At 40.5% G+C, this 19,501-nt stretch overlaps 1 protein-coding gene across 2 annotated transcripts in view; it reads left to right on the top strand.

The window, feature by feature from the left end:
• ccser2a (coiled-coil serine-rich protein 2a) overlaps positions 1-19,501 on the top strand; it is a 55,624-nt gene that overhangs the window by 14,099 nt on the left and 22,024 nt on the right. For both annotated transcript variants that reach the window (XM_084376081.1, XM_084376082.1), the window contains exons 2-5: positions 761-2,265; positions 2,357-2,568; positions 16,557-16,650; positions 19,374-19,482. In XM_084376081.1, the coding sequence (XP_084232207.1) occupies positions 804-2,265; positions 2,357-2,568; positions 16,557-16,650; positions 19,374-19,482 (1,877 nt within the window). In that variant the 5' untranslated portion in view covers positions 761-803. The remainder of the gene's footprint in view (positions 1-760; positions 2,266-2,356; positions 2,569-16,556; positions 16,651-19,373; positions 19,483-19,501) is intronic.

Consider the following 19,501-nt stretch of genomic DNA (forward strand, 5'->3'; position numbering starts at 1 on the left):
TATCTGTTTGCCCATCTTTTTGTTGGCCAGGCATTTTGGCGCCATATCCTCCAAAACCAGTGCCAGCTACAGGTTATGTCATGTGTGAAACTCTTTGAAAACGCTCTTTATTCCGTTAACATCTCGTTAAGAATGACCAGTTTTTTGCATTCATTGCCTCTTTAATTTTAGGGGATTTAATGTAACAATTACCTTGTTTCAACTGGATCATAACAAGCACACATTTGTGTTTGATGCACCAAATTCAGTTTCGTAATGTAAAATTTGTGACTATGCATTATTATTATTATTACCTGCATAAAGACAGAAACTCATTTAGTCTTTATGTCTCTCTCGCATCAAGGCAGTATTGCCGTGACAAAATCTCAACTCACCCTGTAATCTTGCCAGATTAATCCCTAATGTACCTCACAGGCAGCGGTCTTTGAAAAGGAGTCAGACATGCAACCACTGCAGCAGGCGGACGGGACTACCCTTCGTGTCATTACATTTTATCATTGCAGATTGCAGAATACCAATACAGATAAGGGTGTATATTCACAAGTGTGTGTGACTGTTTATTGGTTTAATTCATATTATTTGATATCTCCAGCTTAAAGTAGTATTAGAAAAGGAACACAATGTGGCAGCTGTTGGCATTAAGAAAGAGTTTTAAGGACTGAATTGGCCTGTAAAGCTGCTTGTCAGTGTCCCAAGTCAAGTCATGAACACTTAAATCTAATCCTCTTGTATTCTGTCTTTCTGTCTATTCTTTTTGCAGTTGTGTGTGATTCAGTGTTCCTCCATGCCTTTGTTGGCATCTAATGGAAGAAAAAGCACCCATCAGGTCTGCCATGGTATCCAGACTGCCTAAGTTCGGTGGACGCTCCTCGACTGGGAGCGCTAGCCCCTTGTCCAATGGTTCCACACAGCCAACCACGCATTCCCAGGATGGTAAGACCACTCCCCCAGGAACAAGGCCAAATGGTATGATCCGTGCCTCTCCTTTTTCCCTGAAATGGAAGAGAGATGAGGGGACAACCCCCTCCAGCCCCACCACTCCCACAAGCCCTGGAGATGGAGGTGAAGACAAAGCTCAGCTGCAGCTTCCCTCATTGGCAAAGGAGGTTAAGAATGGCTCTCCAGGGACACCAAAGATGCGGAGGTCAGGTTCTTTGATGGTGGCTGTGTCCAGTCCCAAGGCAATCCCCAAGCAATCCTTGAAGATGAGTCCCAAAGTAGGGATCAAGCTTGGACAGAGTCCACTGAATGGAGGTCCAAAAATGGGCCATAATGGTTCCATCATTCCTGGTCGAACAGGGTCAGAGTCTCGCCTTGTCAGACCAAGATTAGGCTCCAGTTCTCCCAGAAGCAGCTCTCAAGACAGCCTCTCCCAGTCCAGTGACAGCCTGAAGACCTTGGCACTGGACAACATGGTGCGTTCGAACAGCTTCACTCACTTCAAGCAGATTCCCTCACCCACCAGCCAGCCTATGACACGCTCCTTCTCCTTTAACCGGGCTGTGGAACTAGCCAGGCCTCTGGCAAACACTCAGCTCCGGCCTCCTCGTAGCAGTTTCCTCAAACCCCCTCAGCTGAGCAATGGAAGAGTGGGTTTAGGACTCGGAGGCCTGAATGGTAGCCTTGGAGGTTTAGGAGGTCAAGCTGGAGGACTTGGAGGACTTCAGTACAGTAAAACACCTCCAGTTACCTCCTCTCTGCCCACCCTCTCGATCCCGCCAGGACCTAGTACCCCCAGTGCTTTGAGGAAGCCTCTGCTACCCAGTTGTGTGCTGACCAAGTCATTGGGCAGCAGTGGGAGTCCTTTGGGCTACAGGCTGGCTCGATCCGGGCAGGCCAAGCAGCAGAAGCCACTATTTCCAGGTAGGGTCAAGGGGGATATTAGACCATCAACTGCCCCTGAATGCAGAGGGCTATTAGAGATTGCAATAGACATTGAGCGGACCGGTGAGGCTGACAAAGCAGACTCACACAGTGACAGTGATGGAAGCTCTGGAGATGGAGGAGGAGAAGGAGGAAGTGGTGTGCTTAAGCAGAGTTCTGGCCAGACAGCAGGCGAGCCTCTGGAGGACATGTCTTTATCTTCTGCCTCATCTCTAGACAGAGGCGATACCAGTGAGGAGTTTTTAGATGACTTTTACAGTGTGGGAGATGTGCTCAGTGATGGGGACCTGCCTGACAACAGGAAAACTGGCAATAATACTCAAACCCGCCTACACAGCTTTCTAAATGAGACGCTTGACTGGGACAATATGGATCTGGAAGGTAAAAAAATTTGATACGAAAGGAGATTCAACTACATTTTTCTGTTACATTTGTGCCAGTAGTTCAACCTGTGTTTGTATTTCTACTACAGGTCATAAAGACGAAAGCCCTATGCAGGATTCCCAGGGGCCGCTGGTGTTGTCTTCAGAGCGGAGTGATATCCTTCAGGCCTCATCTGTGGAGCTGTCGCCCTCCAACAGCTCAGGCGGAACCTACATGTGGGATGAGGATGGTCTCGAGCCCCTCGGGGGGCCTGGGACACATCCATGCGACAGCTATGATGACTCAGAACTCAACAGCATGGTGAGTCCCAGTTTACGGCTTTGGTGAATTTTGACCAAAATGTGTTTTTCTTATTTGTCAGTCCTGAAATCAGGTCTTTGTTAAAACTATTCTGCCAGTGGTTCCACTTCTTGCCACTGCTTTTGGGGGTTTCCCAAAGAAAAATGGGTCACTTGTATCAACAAAATGGCAGAATTTGAAAAAATTCTGATATGAACTTCAATTTGGAGTGTATGGAAATGTCTCATCCCAAAAATTAACACTGATAATAATGATGATGGTTCTGTTGATTGTTTTGAAGTATAATTTCCCAGTTGTTTGTATTAAATTGATAAGGAAGTAAGCAAGTTTGTTGTATTGTCTGCCAACAAGCACTCATGCTCTCCACTCCTCGCTTCATGCCAACTGGCAGATTGCTCTGTAGCGTATTGCAGCAAGGGAAAGGGTTGAAGAGCAGCCAAAATCTTTTAGCAATGATACGGTTACTAAGGATAAAAACTTTGGAGAGCACTTAGAGCTGTTTCAGCTTTAACTGATTGATAGTTGGCAAAGAGTAAGCTTGATTGACTGAAAATGGGTTCATTTTCAAGTAAAGTCGTTTTTTAAGAGGAAGGGAGTTGAAAGAAATGTTAAGGTTAAGGCACCTTTAGAGCGGTGTGATACACATTACACAGATGAACCTCTTCTAACATTTCCATGAGTACTATAGAGAAGAGTTTGAGCATCAAACAACCAGCTCAATAGACTTCTGAATTTCTCTACCACTGAATGTAGGCCTGTAAAACACAATATAAATTCAATATAAAAATGCATTATTAAATGCCATAGCTCAGGAATAGCAACTTGACTGATGCGCAGATGCACAGAAAGGCAAGGTGGTAGTTCTAGTCAGAGTTGGTCCATCAAAGTGTATGATGTGAAAGTAACACTGTCAGTGTGTAATTGAAAATAATCACTGTTTGGCAAGTCTGTTTAATGGTACCATACTACATTTTGACATTAAATTGATAAGACTTGATAATCAAGTATTAATGCAGGTCTTATTTGTTGTGTCATTAAGTTCATTTTGACGTTATTCAGCTAATATACTTTGAGGCTTTTACCAAGCACACTACTGAACTTCAAAGCTTTAGGCTAGACTCCTTGTTACAACTTAAGGGCTTTTTATCGTGACACACTGTACTTGCCTAAGTCCATTAAATAATTCCTCCTTCCTTACATAATTAGCTCTTAAACAAGCAGAACAAAGGCAGAAAAAAGGAGAACAAAACTGTCTGGAGAAAACTATAGTTTTCTGCCAGCTCTCACCACCAGTTTCATGCCAAGGCTTCTCTCTCCCTGAGAGGAATGCTGTCCTGGCCACCAACTGTGAGTTAATTGCTCGCTGGCCTTGCTTTGGTTCTCCTGCACCAAGGCACCTGATCTCAAGAATGCGTAAAGAGCTTAAAATGAGCTGGATTAGAAATTATATAATAAGATTCATGTGTTTACTGCTTTTACCATGTGATGTTAACACAAGCATCGAACATGTTCACTGCTCCTGTCGGTACAAACGCACGTGCCTTAGCCATGTGTATCTGATTTAGAGGTATTCAGCATGTCTTAAGTGGTGTATGTGTGTATGTGTGTGTTTTCCATGTTTGTTTACTAGATTAGTTGAAATGTCATCAAGTAGGAGACCTATTTAATGCTTTGAAAAGGTAACGTTGCTACAAATGTCCACCTGGACTCACAGATAAACTGAGTTGAATTTGGTGGTCAAAAGTCAAGGTCATTGCGACCTCACAAAACACATTTTTGGCCATTGCTCAACAATTCATATGATAATTATGCCAAACTTTTACACAAATGTCTAAAAGTATAAAATTATAAAGTAATAACAATTTATATCCGAAAAGTCAAAGGTCAACTTTACTGTGACAGCATAATATTCGGCAAAAAATGTTCTTCCCTTTATTCAACGGCACTGCTCTTTACTGGTGCGCGGAGGCATACAAACACGAGGCAGTAATTCTAGTTGACATATCATAACAGCTGAATGAAGACTATGGTTCAGACCATAGCTTGTGTATTTCGCCATCTTGTGGTCCACCTAAATCTATTTACTTCACTATATATGTATACAATATTCTCGTTAAAATATATAATCATCCTTTTAAGAAGCATATTCTAGAGATTGTGCGACACAAAATCACAAGGAGTTCAGAAGTACAAGATGCCTTTCACATTAACTGACTGCAGTTCTACAGTAGATGATACTTTTATTATTATACATGATAACATCTTGTTATTTTGCAAATGAAATAGTACTGGCAAAAGAGATATGCAAAGCCAAACTCCAGTGCTCTTCTATTCTACCAGAATAAAATAGCCACAGGGCTATGAGTTAGTGTGTAAGGAGAGGATGTGTGTCCCTTGTGAGTGTAACTGGAGGCTGTTGTTGCATCAGTGGCAGCCATCATTCCTGCCCTCGGCCAATCCACTAGAGCTGCTAGCACCACTAGAAATCAGTGGAAAAATGAATGAATGCATGTTTGCAGCTATTGTGCAACCTTCCCATGCAACATTTGAATTATCTTATGTTATGTGCCGACAAAATAATCTTGAGTACGGTGTCATCATAGCTCACAGTTATAGCTCTACTCTTTCTGCAGTGTGGGCAGTAGTATCTCTTAGTGAGGTACAGATCTGCGGTCTGAGAAGATGGCTGTTGAGCGACCGGTAGCTAGATAGGGTAAAAAGGAGTAGAGAGGAAATGGGTAGAACCAGAATGAGAAAGAGAGAGACTGATTGCTCATGTGTGAAGATCAGCTCTATGGGGAATCTGCCTTTGAGATATTTAACTGAGCTATTTGATTAGAGGAAATGAGCCCACTTACTGTAATTGGATGCACTGATCTCTCTCTATCCCACCCCTTTCTCTGCTTTTTCCTCGCCATCTGTTTGCGTCTTTCTCTTTCTCATTCTTTCCTTGTTCACTGAGTAAATCTTTTCTCATAATGAGCAGAAGTAAACCACTAATATAATCCTGTCACAAAGCAGTGTCTGTGTCCAAAATGATTAGTAATTCTTATTTGGATTTATTCTGCATTATCTATGTGTTCTGCAGTGACAAAGTTGAGGCATCAAACAATGTGTATCACAGTGTGCTAGTTAAAGCTCCTTTCTTGGTCTTGTCTCAGAAAGTAAAGCATGTGAAAAGCCTCGTGCTCTGAATAAGATGCTGCAGAAAAATGATTGCAGGCTAATTAGGCTCAATATTAATAATATTAGTAAAATGCCAAAGCGTGAAACTTTGGCTCTAAGCAAAAAAAAAAAGAATGCAACTGATGTTTATAGCATTTATGTAACCAAAATCTCTCCCTGTTTCTTATTCGTATGAGAGAATGGAAGAGATATTCTGCTCCCGACAGGCTTTAATTTGCCTCACTGCAGTGCCGGCTCACTCCACATGGAGGCACTGTGCATCCTTAAGAAAACACAATGTGCATGCGCCTGCTAGTGTTCCTGGTTTTGTGTGTCCCAGTATTTTTCTGGCTATATGTGGCTCTATCTGCATTCTTATGCCTCTGTGCAAAATCAAGGAGTGGGCTACCTGAGCTGATAATAACATTCCCATGATGCACCATGCAGCCCGGTACAGTACCAGCTTTACAAAATGGGCATTGTGAAATGAAGGGCCACCTCTCGCAGCGACTGCTAATTTTTTCCGGCCTCAGCGCAATTTATCATGCAGTGCAACAGGGCATAATTTATATTGAAACGGTTTTGGAGTAGATTACCTATTTTATTTTATAAGGAAACTCACAAGCAATCATGAATGCTCAGAATAAAGGTAAGAAGTTGAAACACTAGGAATTTGCTTGCTGATAGATGCTTTTTGCAAGCAACCATTATGTCCATCCCAATGATGGACATGGACACAGAAATGACAATAATAGCAACACCCATGCAGTGTTTCGTATTTTCGTATTGAACTAATGTACTACTTAATTATAACTAATATTTTGTTCTCTATATTTGTCTCTCAATATAAGGAGTTACCAAATATTAGATCCACCTAAGATATAATAGAATTGAAAAAAACATAACTAACTACGGATTCAAAATTACCATTGAGTACAATTAACACATCTCTACCAGATTCTTCTTTTTATTCAATCATTAACTGTCTTATATTCTTCTCCAAGAAATGCAAATATTTTAGTTACTTCAGTCGTCCACGTTTCATCTTTACATGAGCTTAAAGTTGATGATCAGTTGGGATTGACAGTGTTTTTATCAGGGCTGATACAACAGATCTGATCTGCAAAGCTTAAAAAATGCAGCCCAAATAATGATCCAGGCTGATCATTACTAACCCATAATGGCCACACATTAATGAATAAGCACCTTAAAGAACTAGCTTTGCCAAAGTTCAAAATCAAGTTGTATGGCAAGGTATGCATTGGACTGGTTTCCTTAAGAACTCCCCTACTGATTTCATTATCCATGTGTCTGATTTTCTCTCACTAGAAGAGATATATTTCTCTTGAAATTACAGCTCAGTGTCCCTCCTCACAACATGAAGCCTTGCATGAAAAATGCCTGAATGAACCTTTTGCCTCTTATAATTATGTTAGTTCTTATCCCTTCTTTTCCTGGATTGCAGGCTGTTTTTTGTTCATTTTTAAATCAGTTTTCTTTTGTTCTTTCTGTTGATGGTTTATAAATTTTGCCTTCTTTCACCCCACACATATTTTCTCTTTTTGTGTTTCTGCCAAACTCCTGGGGGTTCTGTAATTCTTTGGTTTTTCTCTTTGCCTACTCGAAACTGCAGAGTTACCACTGCCTCTTATCCCTGATTTATTTATTTTGCCTCTAATTTTAGGCTTTTGTGGGGCCAGGTTGAGACAGGTCAATTCATTAGTGTTTAAATGAGTGAGGTGCTTAAGCCTTTTGTCTGCAGAGTGCTCAGCCATTTATGGAACATGCTGCCAGTGAACCGACTATGCTGTTGCATTAATGAGGCTTATAGCTCAACTGCTTTTGTTTGTTTATATTTGACAGAAGCAGCCCTTTAAGGTAAACAATGTTTTGTGTGCACCTCTTTTGGTGCATTCTGTTCTTTCAATTTGAGACCATCACACACATAAAAGATACAAGTTTTAGCTTGTGACAACTGCAGTGTGAGTCATTCCCGAAAATTGCAGCCTATATTTCCATCAGCATCAATCATGACTCCCTTTAGTTTCCAACCACAGTCCTGTCCTGTTATTTTTCTGCAGATTATTACCATACTGGCTTTTTTAACCACTGTGTCTCTCAGCTAGGGCTGCCACAAACGATTATTTTGATAGTCGACTAATCACCGACTATTTTTTCGATTAGTCGACTAATCGGATCATACGTAAATTGAATGTATAACATACAGTTTATCGCACCAGCATGCAGCTGCTCTTATACAACAATCATTAGCTTTCAGCTTGAAGTGTTTAAAGTATATGCTAACTACTAGTGACATAGGCCTTAATAAACTCTCCCATGACATTCTCATGCACCTGTACATCAGAAACAATAGGAGTGATAGGTACAGTAGGATATGCAATAATTAACTACTGCATACATCTTGACAGCTCTACTTTACACTGTTGATTTGTATAATCCCAACAGACATGTCCAGTGATGTTCAGCTTTCTGTGTTTACATGTGTCTGTTCTGATGATACAAGTCAGCTCCTGAAATGTGATTCTCTTCTATAAAACACATTCTACATCGCGGAGGCAACGTCTCTCCACTGAGGGCTTCCTTCACCTTGAAACGGGGTGGGAAACACCTGCCTGACACAGCAACGTAGGGAACCGTGCACGTCCGCGGCGCACAGCTCCACGGACATGCACGGGGGGGAAAACGACGCCGCTTTGGGTTGTGAGCGCGCATGTTGCGCGTCTACATTGGAAACTAATAGGTAGACTATTATCAGTATAATCAGAGGCAACCATGAATGAGTTCGCCTCAGTTTCACGTGATTGTCACTGTCAGCCTGTTCATTTTACTGACCCGAGCTGAGACGCACCCCCCCCCCCAAACAAAAACTCTTCGGATCTGAACGATTCACACAAGTCTCCTAATTGGCCACGAAAAAAGCGAGTTGCGCTTTTCGCCGCGCTGTTTGCATCCCTGAATATAACAGTGCATTTTGTGCTCAGTGCTCACAACTGTATTCAACTTTACAACACTCTGACTCTATATAATCCCAAACTGCACAAGGCTCTTGTTCCCAAGGCTAATGAATCAAATCGTCATCGCTAATGTTAACGTTTACAGCTATCAATATGAGTAAGTAGTAAGTTAGCTCTCTGTTTACGCTAATGTTAGCAGCTAACTAGCCAGTTAGCTTAACGAGAGGACGGTCCCTCTTCATCGTCGTTGTCAGCAACAACGTGCTTCCTTTTCAGGAGCTCGTGCATCACACTTGTGCTGCCGTAGTTCTGTCTTGCAGATATTGCATCGCACACTTTTTTCTTTTGTTTTCTTAAAATGCTCCCACACTTTTGAGCTCCGTTGCCGCCGGGTAGCCATGATACCAGAGAGCCCGTCTGGTATAACTTCAGGTGACACCACGGCTGACCCAGATTACCACTACTGCGCATGTGTGTCAAGGACAGAAAGGTGCCGCAGCAGAGAGAGAAAACAAAGTTTAAAAAAAAAAAAACGACGCGTCGACTATTAAATTAGTTGTCGACGATTTTAATAGTCGACATAATCGTGACTAGTCGACTAATCGTGGCAGCCCTACTCTCAGCTGGCCCTCAAGTACTGTAAATCTACAAATGGATGCTGTTTAGATCCCTTCTGTGAAAGACAAAGGCAATAACATTAGCTGACTGGCAAGATAAAAGCAAAACAGCTTTCACTGATGAGATTGGTTTGATTAAGTGTAATCAGTTTATTGCTTTTATTTCACTTGCAGTTCCATGGTTGGCCATGTTTATTGTTGATTTAATGTTTCAGTGGAAAAATAAACAACAATGTAACTTGATTTGAAAAATAACATTTCACCCGACTGTATTTTCAAAAACTGGACCATAGATGATATGTCAGTGTCCTGTTATTTATGGAGTGTCCTGTCAATTGCATTTCCAAGAAACATTAGTATTTCATTACATTACATTTCATTAGTAGCCTATTGACATTAAACTGAGTTTTCAGAAGACTCTATGTTATTCAGTAGATTCATGTATTGCTTGCTGTAGTTAGCATTAATATCTGAAGCACTTTTAGATTTGATTTGTTGAATCTTTAGCTTGTACAGTTCTCATTTACATTTCATGCTCCATATGATATTTTAACGTATGCTGATCTTTCATCTTTCTTTCTTTTCTCCCTCATTATGGCACCAGCTCTGCACATTTTTTTAAGGCTTGCGTGAAAGGAAAGCCAGCTCACGTTTCTCAAATGGGCGTTTCATTCAGTAAACAACCAAATACATACAGATGGAATGAAAACGTTTGGCAGGAGAGAGGGAGAGCTTTGTGGGATTTTTTTTTTTTTTATATATATAATTTTTTAATTTTTTTACTCTTTTTTACAGCTTTTCATTTTATGTGTTGCATTTTTGTGTCTTTCAGATGAGATAAAGATGAATAAATTGTATTAAGCATAAAGATCCCAATACCTTACTCCCTCAAAAGACATCATCGTTATATTTAAATTGAGCAGAATGCTAATTGTATGCAACAGTGTAGAACAACACAATCAAACTACTCACCTTGCCACAAGCTAAACTTTAGAAAACAGCCTTTTCAAACTGATACCAGCTTATAAAACAGTGCAACTCGTACACAGCACAGAAACCTGGGGTTGTCTGCTTGTTTGGTATTGAGTGCAGTGGGACTCCTGTGTTGACACAGTCTGTTTTTATCTCTTAAGGTCAGTTTCTTAGTTTTGTCAGTAGACACTTGGCTGTATATACAGACGGGGTAAAGACAATATGGTAGAGACAGCACATTGTTTGTTTCTTTTGTCTCCTTGAGCATCAGGTGAGAAGGGAAAAAGATGAATCTTGGAAAAACTTACTGCTGATTTGAGGGTTCTCTAACTCTATTTTGCTTTGCTCTGCAGCTGCCGTAACTCATTAAACAATTTCACTCAGATTTCCTACTCTGCACGCACTGCCTCTGTTTCTTTCTCTGAATGTTTGGCTGTGCATAGCATAACTCAACTGAAAAAGGAGGAGGAATTAATCAGACTTTAATTATTGCATTAATAAAATCTAAAATATTGGCAGCAACAAGTGTCATTGGGGTCAGTGAGAGAACGAATGTAGAAGTAGTGAAATTAAGACCCTTTATCTTACTATTACCATTAATTATACAGCCTGGACCTTTCAAGAGACGGTTTATTATTAGCTAAGGGTTATGATATATTTTTTTATTTTATAAGCTCTTATTTCTAATTTCGGCTGGAAATGGAAGAACGCTTTTATAGTTTAGTAACTAAGCTAAACACAACAGTTCCCCCATGTGTTTCACAATAAAAGCAACCTGACAGTTCAGCGGGGCATACAGATTCCTGGCAGGCTTGTGGACGTGTTGAGGTTCACTATCAGTAACTGACTGTAACATTGAAAAAGAATAAAGTAGAATTAATCGGTGATTCATAAAAGCTTTTATGTTAGTAAGAGACACTCAGAGCAACAGAGTGATGAATGAAGAACAACACTGTTGTACTGAAGGAATTAATGCTGTTGAAGTACACAATTTGACGAATTTACCGTGTGAGCCATTATCCTCTCCTTTTCTCCTATTTTTCTTATGAAGCAATAATTTGGTGTCCTTTTTAGATGTTTGGACTCCCACAACTCATGCATTTCTCAAACACTCAGAGCTCACAGCGGACAGCTAATTATCCCTGTAAAAGCCACTAAGACAGTAAGGCTTCTGCAGTGGGTGTACTAGATTATGATTATCCTACATTTCACACTGCGTACAATGGTTATATTCAGTAAGACAGAGACTGAAAATTGACTTTTTGTTGAAAAACGGTATTAGTTCAAGAGCTGCAAATGAGTCGGGTGAGTGGATTACAATGATGTCAGTAAATGATTAGGTTAGAGGACATGTCCTCCTTCAAAACCACCAGCGAGTCCCAAGATATAGAGTATAAAGGATTATACTGTTAAGTAGGGGTGCTAATGTTACACAAGAGATGCATACTCTATAGACTGACATACACACTGCAGCAGTAACTGAGCGCTTCATCCCCAAACCCAGTTCATTTTAATGTACAGGAACTGCATTAGCTATTTCATATTTTTTCAGTTTTTCTGGGATGTTATTTTGGAAAGGAATTGACCTTCAGAAAACTAACGATCCTGGGAAAAGGTATGATTTATGTTGATTTTTAGCCGTCCTCTCTGACAGAGTAACTCGACTGTGATTCACTAGAAAGTAATAGAAAGGTCCTGGGTTAAAAAGAGTGGCTTACATCATGTGAGACAAAAGAGAAAAGAAAAAAGTACACTCAATCTTAAAACTTCTCCCTGGCACTTTACACTCTTACTTAACGCTAAGTGAGGGGGGATCAGTTGTAAGATTGATCTGAAAATGAGCTGCTGTGTTTTGCCTTTTTGGCTGATTTTGTGTCATGCTGATTTACATTCAACCCTTGAAAACCCAGTTTCTAGCAGAGATTTCAAAAAGATTTTCTCTAAGAGAGGTTTCTGTAATGAGCTTTTATTTTGGTTTGCAAGTTGATTGTGTGTGCAGCCACCCCAGCCATTTGAGGGTAAACCTGTCAAAGTGTGAAAAGTTCAGCCTCCAGACTTTCCCAGTGATTTTGAAGGTTAGTCATTGCTTGATCCAGCTGTGTTTGTTGGAAAAATCAACTGATGTTTTGGTGAGAGCAGAGAGTATATTTGATGACCTCTGCTGGCTGTTATGAATCTGAATGCTGCTCATGCTCAGGATTGATGTGGCACCTGCGGATGTCTAAGATAGATAAAAAATGTACATGTCATGGGTCGCATTCATATACTGCTAAAAGTTAAATAATTATTCCCATAGTGACAAAAAGTACAACAGCTACAGTTTAATTGGCTCAAAGCTGCTGTTAAGCTGCTTTTTGGTACTGACTAAAATGAACAGTTCATAACACCTATTGACTTCACAGTGGAATCTGAGGGTCCAGAACTCATGCAATCCATAGGAGTCATTATTAAACAAAATAGTTTTGAAACTACTCATGATAAAATTCCAATAACTCTAATACTCGACTCAATTACAATATTTTGAGACAATAGTTGTGTAGTAGAGTTGTTTTTCCCTCACCTTACATGAAAAAGGTTGGAGTGTGGGGTAACTTCAGTAATTAACCTGAACCCAGGCCCTTTCAACTTCAGGCTGTGTGAAGACTTGTTACCCTAGTAGACATGCACATATGTCTCGCTTTGCTTCTTAAGACATTGCATTGACATACATTGTGGACAGCCTAACCCTAACCTTAACCAAACCACAATTCATACCTCACCCCTAACGATAACAAGGACCTCAGAAACGCACAGGCACGCACAGGCATGCACACACGCACTCCCATAAAATCACTCACTCTCACTCCTCTTATGAGAGATTATCCTGATTTTCAGTACTCTAAGCTGTTGTGTGCTGCCAGTGCGAAATGTAATTTCCTCATGAGCGACACACTGTAACAGAGACAGTCAATGAAAGGCAGATTGAGACTAAGTCGTGAATGTTACTGGAATGAAATTTTTTTGAGACACTACAGGGTACAGTACGATACTGTAGGATATAGTGTGGCTGCAGTGTTTGTTGTGCCATCCCTTACTCCTCTCCACATGCTGAAGCATCCATGAGCAAGACAACCAGTTGCTTTGGACAAGTGTGAGAAGATTGTAACATAAAAAAAATTGGGGGGGAAATCTTAAATATAACTCACAATACAATAGACAGACCGAGACCAAATGAACAGATGCTTTGAAAGAGGAGTAAAAGAATCCATCTATTACTCCTTTTCCACTGGTCAAAAATCCCACTTAAACCTGCTAAGATTGGGCTTTTTGTTTTTCAATGGGAATGTGTAAACTCAGCATTTACACCTGAGTCAACTGACTCTGCTGTAGACACAGGACACTCGGACGAACACGCTAAATTCTGCCGCGTGAAGTAATGATGCATTGTCAACATCCAGTGGTGGCACGTAAATAAGGAAGGAATTTGGGATGTGGTCAGTGGTGTTTTGAAGCCAAAAAAGCTTTACTTCCTGACTACAAAAATACCAGGATCGCCGACCGAGCCAGCTAACTTCTGGTTTAGCGCCAGGCTAACTTGAATGGGGATAAAATAATTTAATTGCTCGGCTCTTGTAGGCTTTCCACATGTTATTGGACCAAATGGCTCAAATTATGATAGTGAAACAAGTCATTTTGCGAAGGTTGTGACGCTCAAAAGAATGTATCCACTGTTTCACAGACGCTTCTTTCACATTGGGTCTATTGTTGTTTTCTCGTCCTTACAACACAATACAATCACAATACATTTACATGATGAAAAAAAGATCTGTTGCAATGTCACCTCACTTCTGTTTTGGCTCAATATGTTGCCCTCATATTTTCCCACCTTCCCTTATCTACCCTATTATAACCCCTTTTCTTCTAGTTATAGTCACCTGACCTCGTCCTTCTGATGTAAGTGATACAATTTCATTTTCACCTCTGCAGCTCTCTTCGCTTGCTGCTCACAATTTATGTGCAGGAGTTTGACCCATAGAGAGCTTTAGAATTTAGTTTTTTCACATGGACACCTAAGTGTGTGATTTAGTACTTAGCTGTGAGTTTTGTCAAACTCTGGCTGAATGAATACAGTGCAGACACTGATGGAGGACTTGCAGCTGCTGCTGTTTTGATGCTTTTGTTGTGTGTCTGGTACTGTATACTGTCAGACAGCTGAAACGTTCTAGACTGTCTGGAGCCAAGGAAAAATGTATTTATACCTCAGTACTGTATGATAGTATTGCAATTTTGATGCCAATATATGGCTAACAGATCACTGTTTGAGTGTAGAGCAAGGTGCTAATGAAAAAGAGAGCATCCATCCCAGTGAAACTGGTTATATTACTTATTAAATATTTGTCTGTCTTCTATTTAAATCAAAAGGTGGAGGTTATAAGATCAGAGAAAAGAAAGCAAAAGGGTGCAGGGGAAAAGAGAGACGGAAACTTGAAGACAGAGGAATCGAGAGGAAATACAACAGATGAGACAGGTTGATAGTTACATGGACTACTCGAGCATCAAAGATTCCACCCACAACTTGGTCGATAGTATGTGGAGGAGTGCAGGAGTATGCTATGTTTAGTCTATTTCCTCCATTATTCCTTCTTCATTAAACCTGAAACACTGAGCACCAGTCAGTTATCGTGCAACACATGAGATTTCCTATAATGAGTAATTTTATGCTTGTGTCTTCTAGTCAAAGCCCTGTCAATTTAGTTTCGTGAAGCACAAAATTGCCTTGAAAAATAAAGCTTTGAACTATTGATTCATGCCTTTGCTTTTGGGTATGCTTTGAATTATTCGGTAGACAGCAGCACAGCAGTCAGAATAACTGCATATTCGGAGGCTGTTATGAAAAGTGTTTTTGTTGGCTTTTCAAACTGTTCTGTATCATCATTCATAATTGAGAGATAATTTTCCATAAGCCTGCTCTGTTATTTGTGTGTGGATATATGGATTTAGCTGCTGTTGGAATGAGACAGTCATGAAACAGTATTGTAGCAAAAGTCATTATAAGTGTTTTATAAATTGTCATTGATAATGAAAACACTTATCAATAACACAGAATGAACAATAAAAAAGCACAACATAGAAAATTAAGGTACACATGCCATAATAAAATTAAAAACATCATCCATTATAATTGCAATTATACAGCATGACATTCTAGTCTCTTTAATTTCTTAGAAGATGATGAAACAAAGGTTCACAAAGGTAATATTTATGGCTTGATTAAATTATGTGACATTGTAGAGGTGACAAAGTTCAATGTTTTTCAGAAATCAGTCATTTTTTACTTGCTTTTATACAAAGTAACTGCAAAAAACATCGACTACTAAAGTTCATTGTCATGTTTAATTCTTTTTGTAAATTAATCAGAACGAGAATGCAGTGTGTCATGGATTCAAAGACTGACTGACCTGTGTACTTATTTACTCATGTACTTACTTATGTAGTTACTTCCTTACAAATTACTTACGTATTCACATACATACTTACTCACTTACTTATCTTACCTGATATGCTCTCTGCCAAGCTGATAGCCATATGTATAACCTACTCAACATCAAAATGGCAACTGTGGAAAAAAACCCAACTTTACTCCCCCTGGGCAGTGGGCCAGTCCTTATTGTTGAGGCCTGGGTGTTTCTGCACCTGGGTCCAGGTCCTGTACATTTACGTAGGCCTTTGAATTGCACAGTAAAGAATGAAAAATCAAAATATTACAGCATAAATTAAAGCTTTATGTGCTTAAATATGAAGTTTTATATCTCAAAATGTATACCGATGGGTTGCAACAAAGAGCTGATTTGGCCCTGTTGAGGACATTGCTAATGCTGAGAAAAGACAGAAGGATCCTGATATATGTCAAAACAAGATTTAACAGGGCTATGTGAACATCCATTTCTGGCTAATTGGAGGAGTGGGATTAGGGCTTGTAGAGATGCACACAATTTCCAAATTATGTGTCACACAAAAATATGCTTTGGCAGGCAACAACTGCAGCTGTGTTTGTGCCTTTGTGAATGTTTTTTGTTTTGTTCCTGACTCCATCTCTAGCAGAGTAACATGTATCCGGCCCCTGATGTCTAGAGATATCTCTCCCAGCAGTGGGTCTTGCAGAGCAGAAAACAGTTTTGTCCAGAGGCAAAATGACATAATGACTCTAATGCACTCATAATGTGCCTGTAATGTTACCTAAAATGAATTGAGAGTTACCTGTGATTTTCATGGTTCTCAGGATATTCTGAACAACCTGGACCCTCCGGGAACTGGAGAACTGGACGATGATGACCTCATGCTGGATGTGGACCTCCCAGAGGATGGCTTGCACGGTCAGCACACACAAAACACACACAAAGACACACAACACTGTAATGTAATTGCAGTTATCCTACACAGAATTTTTATTTGTCAGGTTATTCTATGGCCATGACAAATTCTTCATTTTCATTGGCTGGAGGTTGCCCATTATTTTGTATAAGCGAACACCTCCAGCAAAACTGTTCTGATCATAATTGTAAATTAATGCATTACCAAGGTCTGAGCATTCTATTTTCGGCTATATCCTTTTATGGCATATAATGGCTTGAATAAATTGAATCCTTCCTTGCCTTGGGTGAGGATTTGCCTCTGTAACATCCATTAAAATCTTTTAATGGACACCTTGTTTTCTATAATGCGTTGTTACCCTTTTAATATTTAGTTGCTGAAGAGTTATTAAATTACAACTTCACCACTGCCTCACAACTGGCCTTGAATGACAGCTAGGCAGCTGTCAAATATTCAGCCAGCTGTCTGTTTCTGTTCATAAGAACAGATGCACACACACGTATGGTACAAGGATTAGTAGGAGCACAGTTAACATTTTATTATCTCGACAGCAACAATATGTTGTTAGCATGATTAGTTTAATAGCTTACTATTCAAAAACAAACCAACCACTCTCATCTTGATACTCTATCTGTTGTGGTTTTCTCAGTAACCACTTTCCACTTGTAAATCAATTGCCAATCAGTGAAATGGCTTCTTTGCAGGCGTTAAAGGTAATCAGGTCACAATATTAGCACATAATAACAGTGGTGACAACGTTATTAAAGATTCATCAGATAGTTTGTGTTGCCGAGAGGAGGGAGGGGGAGGGAAAGAAGGGTTGAGAAGTCTTGACCTCACCTGTCATGAAATATAACGGTTTCTGGGAAATGAATTTTCCCTCGTCCGTCATGAAGGCATTCCTATCAAAGTGCCATTCTTGGATAATGCGTTTGACGCCTTAGTGACACTGACAAGCTTGGTATGTACAAACAAGCGCCACGAAATGCAACAAACAGAGGGCATGACTGTTTAAGTGCCTATACAGACTGTTGCCACTTTCTAATGCAGCAGCCCTGCAGAAAATCATACCTGTAGACACATCTCTCTATAACATCTCCAACAAAAGGTACATTTTATGGGTTAGGCTGTTGTATTAGACTTCCTTAGTTGAAGCTAGGTGTACCTAACTTTCAACTAGGTTTACATTACCGAGGCACCCTGAAGTCATTCTTTAGTCTCTAAACAGTGATCTCCTTGTTATTGAGAGACAGGAGACAGAGAGAGAGGGAGAGGAATGTTAACTCCATAGGAATGTGAATGTGAGTGTTGTCCCTTCCTACTCCTTTTCAGGAAGCAGCCATATTTATAGCACTCTATGTCATGGCTCGAGCTAGTGTCACATAGGCAGAGTGAAAGCAAGACAGGCTGAAGTGTCCAGTTAGACCCAGCCCACAAGGCAGGCCCTAAGACGTGGGATAGGGAAGGGTGTTTCCTTTCTCCCAAAGACACCCTGACTCTGCCACAGATCAGGAAGAGGGAAACAGTAGAAGGGGCCTGTATTTTCATCCAGTTGTCGGTCTCGTGACAGGAGAGAGGCCCCAGCTTTTCTCCCTCGCCTGCCTCAGCTGGTGACTTCCTAGCTTGGACCCAAACCAGCCTCCTCAGCTGCTCTCTCACCAACACCACAGTCATCTCTTCCCAGATCCAGTTCCTAGGGAGTTCCCAGAAAAACAAGGCTGTCAACAAAGACAGAACCCGGTAGGGTGGGAGCTAGGTTCTCTCTCTGGCCCTTTAACTGCTCACCAGCTGACAGGACAACAAGTCACTTCTCTCCACTCTCCGTCCGAGTTTCTCTGCCTTTCCCAAGTTGGAATATATTCTGGTTGTGTTGCTTTTTTACTTTTTCTGAGCTGTAAAGGAAAGGTTATTGGGAGCGCTCAAGTTTCCAGTTCAGAATGAGTCAGGCTGGCTGCTGCTGTACTTTGTGGTGACACTCAGGGTAAGATATTTTAACCACCACTGCTGCATTCCTTGGATTGGGTCTTTCAATCTGCCAATATTTATTTATCTCTCTTTTTCTTTCTCTCATTCTCCCTTTGCTCCCTTTCTTATCTGGCATATAAAAAGTCAAGGGTCCTTTTGATTTCCTGGGGGTTGCGCTCTGTTAGTTGTCAATTTTGTTGCAGTCATGGTTCATTTCACAGCTATATGCTATTGAGTGTTGCCAAATACTGTGTCCTTTTACCTCGTTGAAAATGAAATGGCCTGTCGCCGTGTGTGTGAGCGTGTGTTTGCATTTGATGGGTTGAGAGAAATAGAGAATGAGATGGTTCAAATCATGATTTATATGCAGATATTCTAGAATAGAGTATTTGAAATATACACAGGAGTATTCATTACCACAAGGTATGAAAAATTGACTGAAAGTCTTGCATTTTGCATGCCTGTGTACCTTAGTGTGGTAGCAGAAGACATAAACAGACAGAGAGAAAGAGAAAAACAGATTCTAACCTTTGCAGATATATAGCCATCTTCAGCCACAAGCAGGTTTCACTCAACAAATAACAGCAGAAAAAAAAAAGAGTTTCTTGAGCTTTTATTCTTTGCAACAACAGTATATCACAAGCACTGGCTTTGTAAATTTCAGCTTAAATAGCACTGTGTATATTTTCTTTTATCCGCTCTGTTTCAGAAGTGCACTTACATTTCTTTTCTCACTGTGCTCTAAATTCCGCCTGTGTAGACCCTGACAGGATGTCCCACTTCGAGCGCTCTGAGAGGGCTGGTCGGCAGGGTCAGCGGCGTAAACACCACCGCTGGAGTGGTCCAGATAACTTTCACAATGACAACAGGTTGGTTAGGCTTGAAAGA

This window comes from Pagrus pagrus, assembly GCF_965226575.1.
Source record: "Pagrus pagrus genome assembly, chromosome: 15".
In the NCBI taxonomy this organism is placed as follows: domain Eukaryota; kingdom Metazoa; phylum Chordata; class Actinopteri; order Spariformes; family Sparidae; genus Pagrus; species Pagrus pagrus.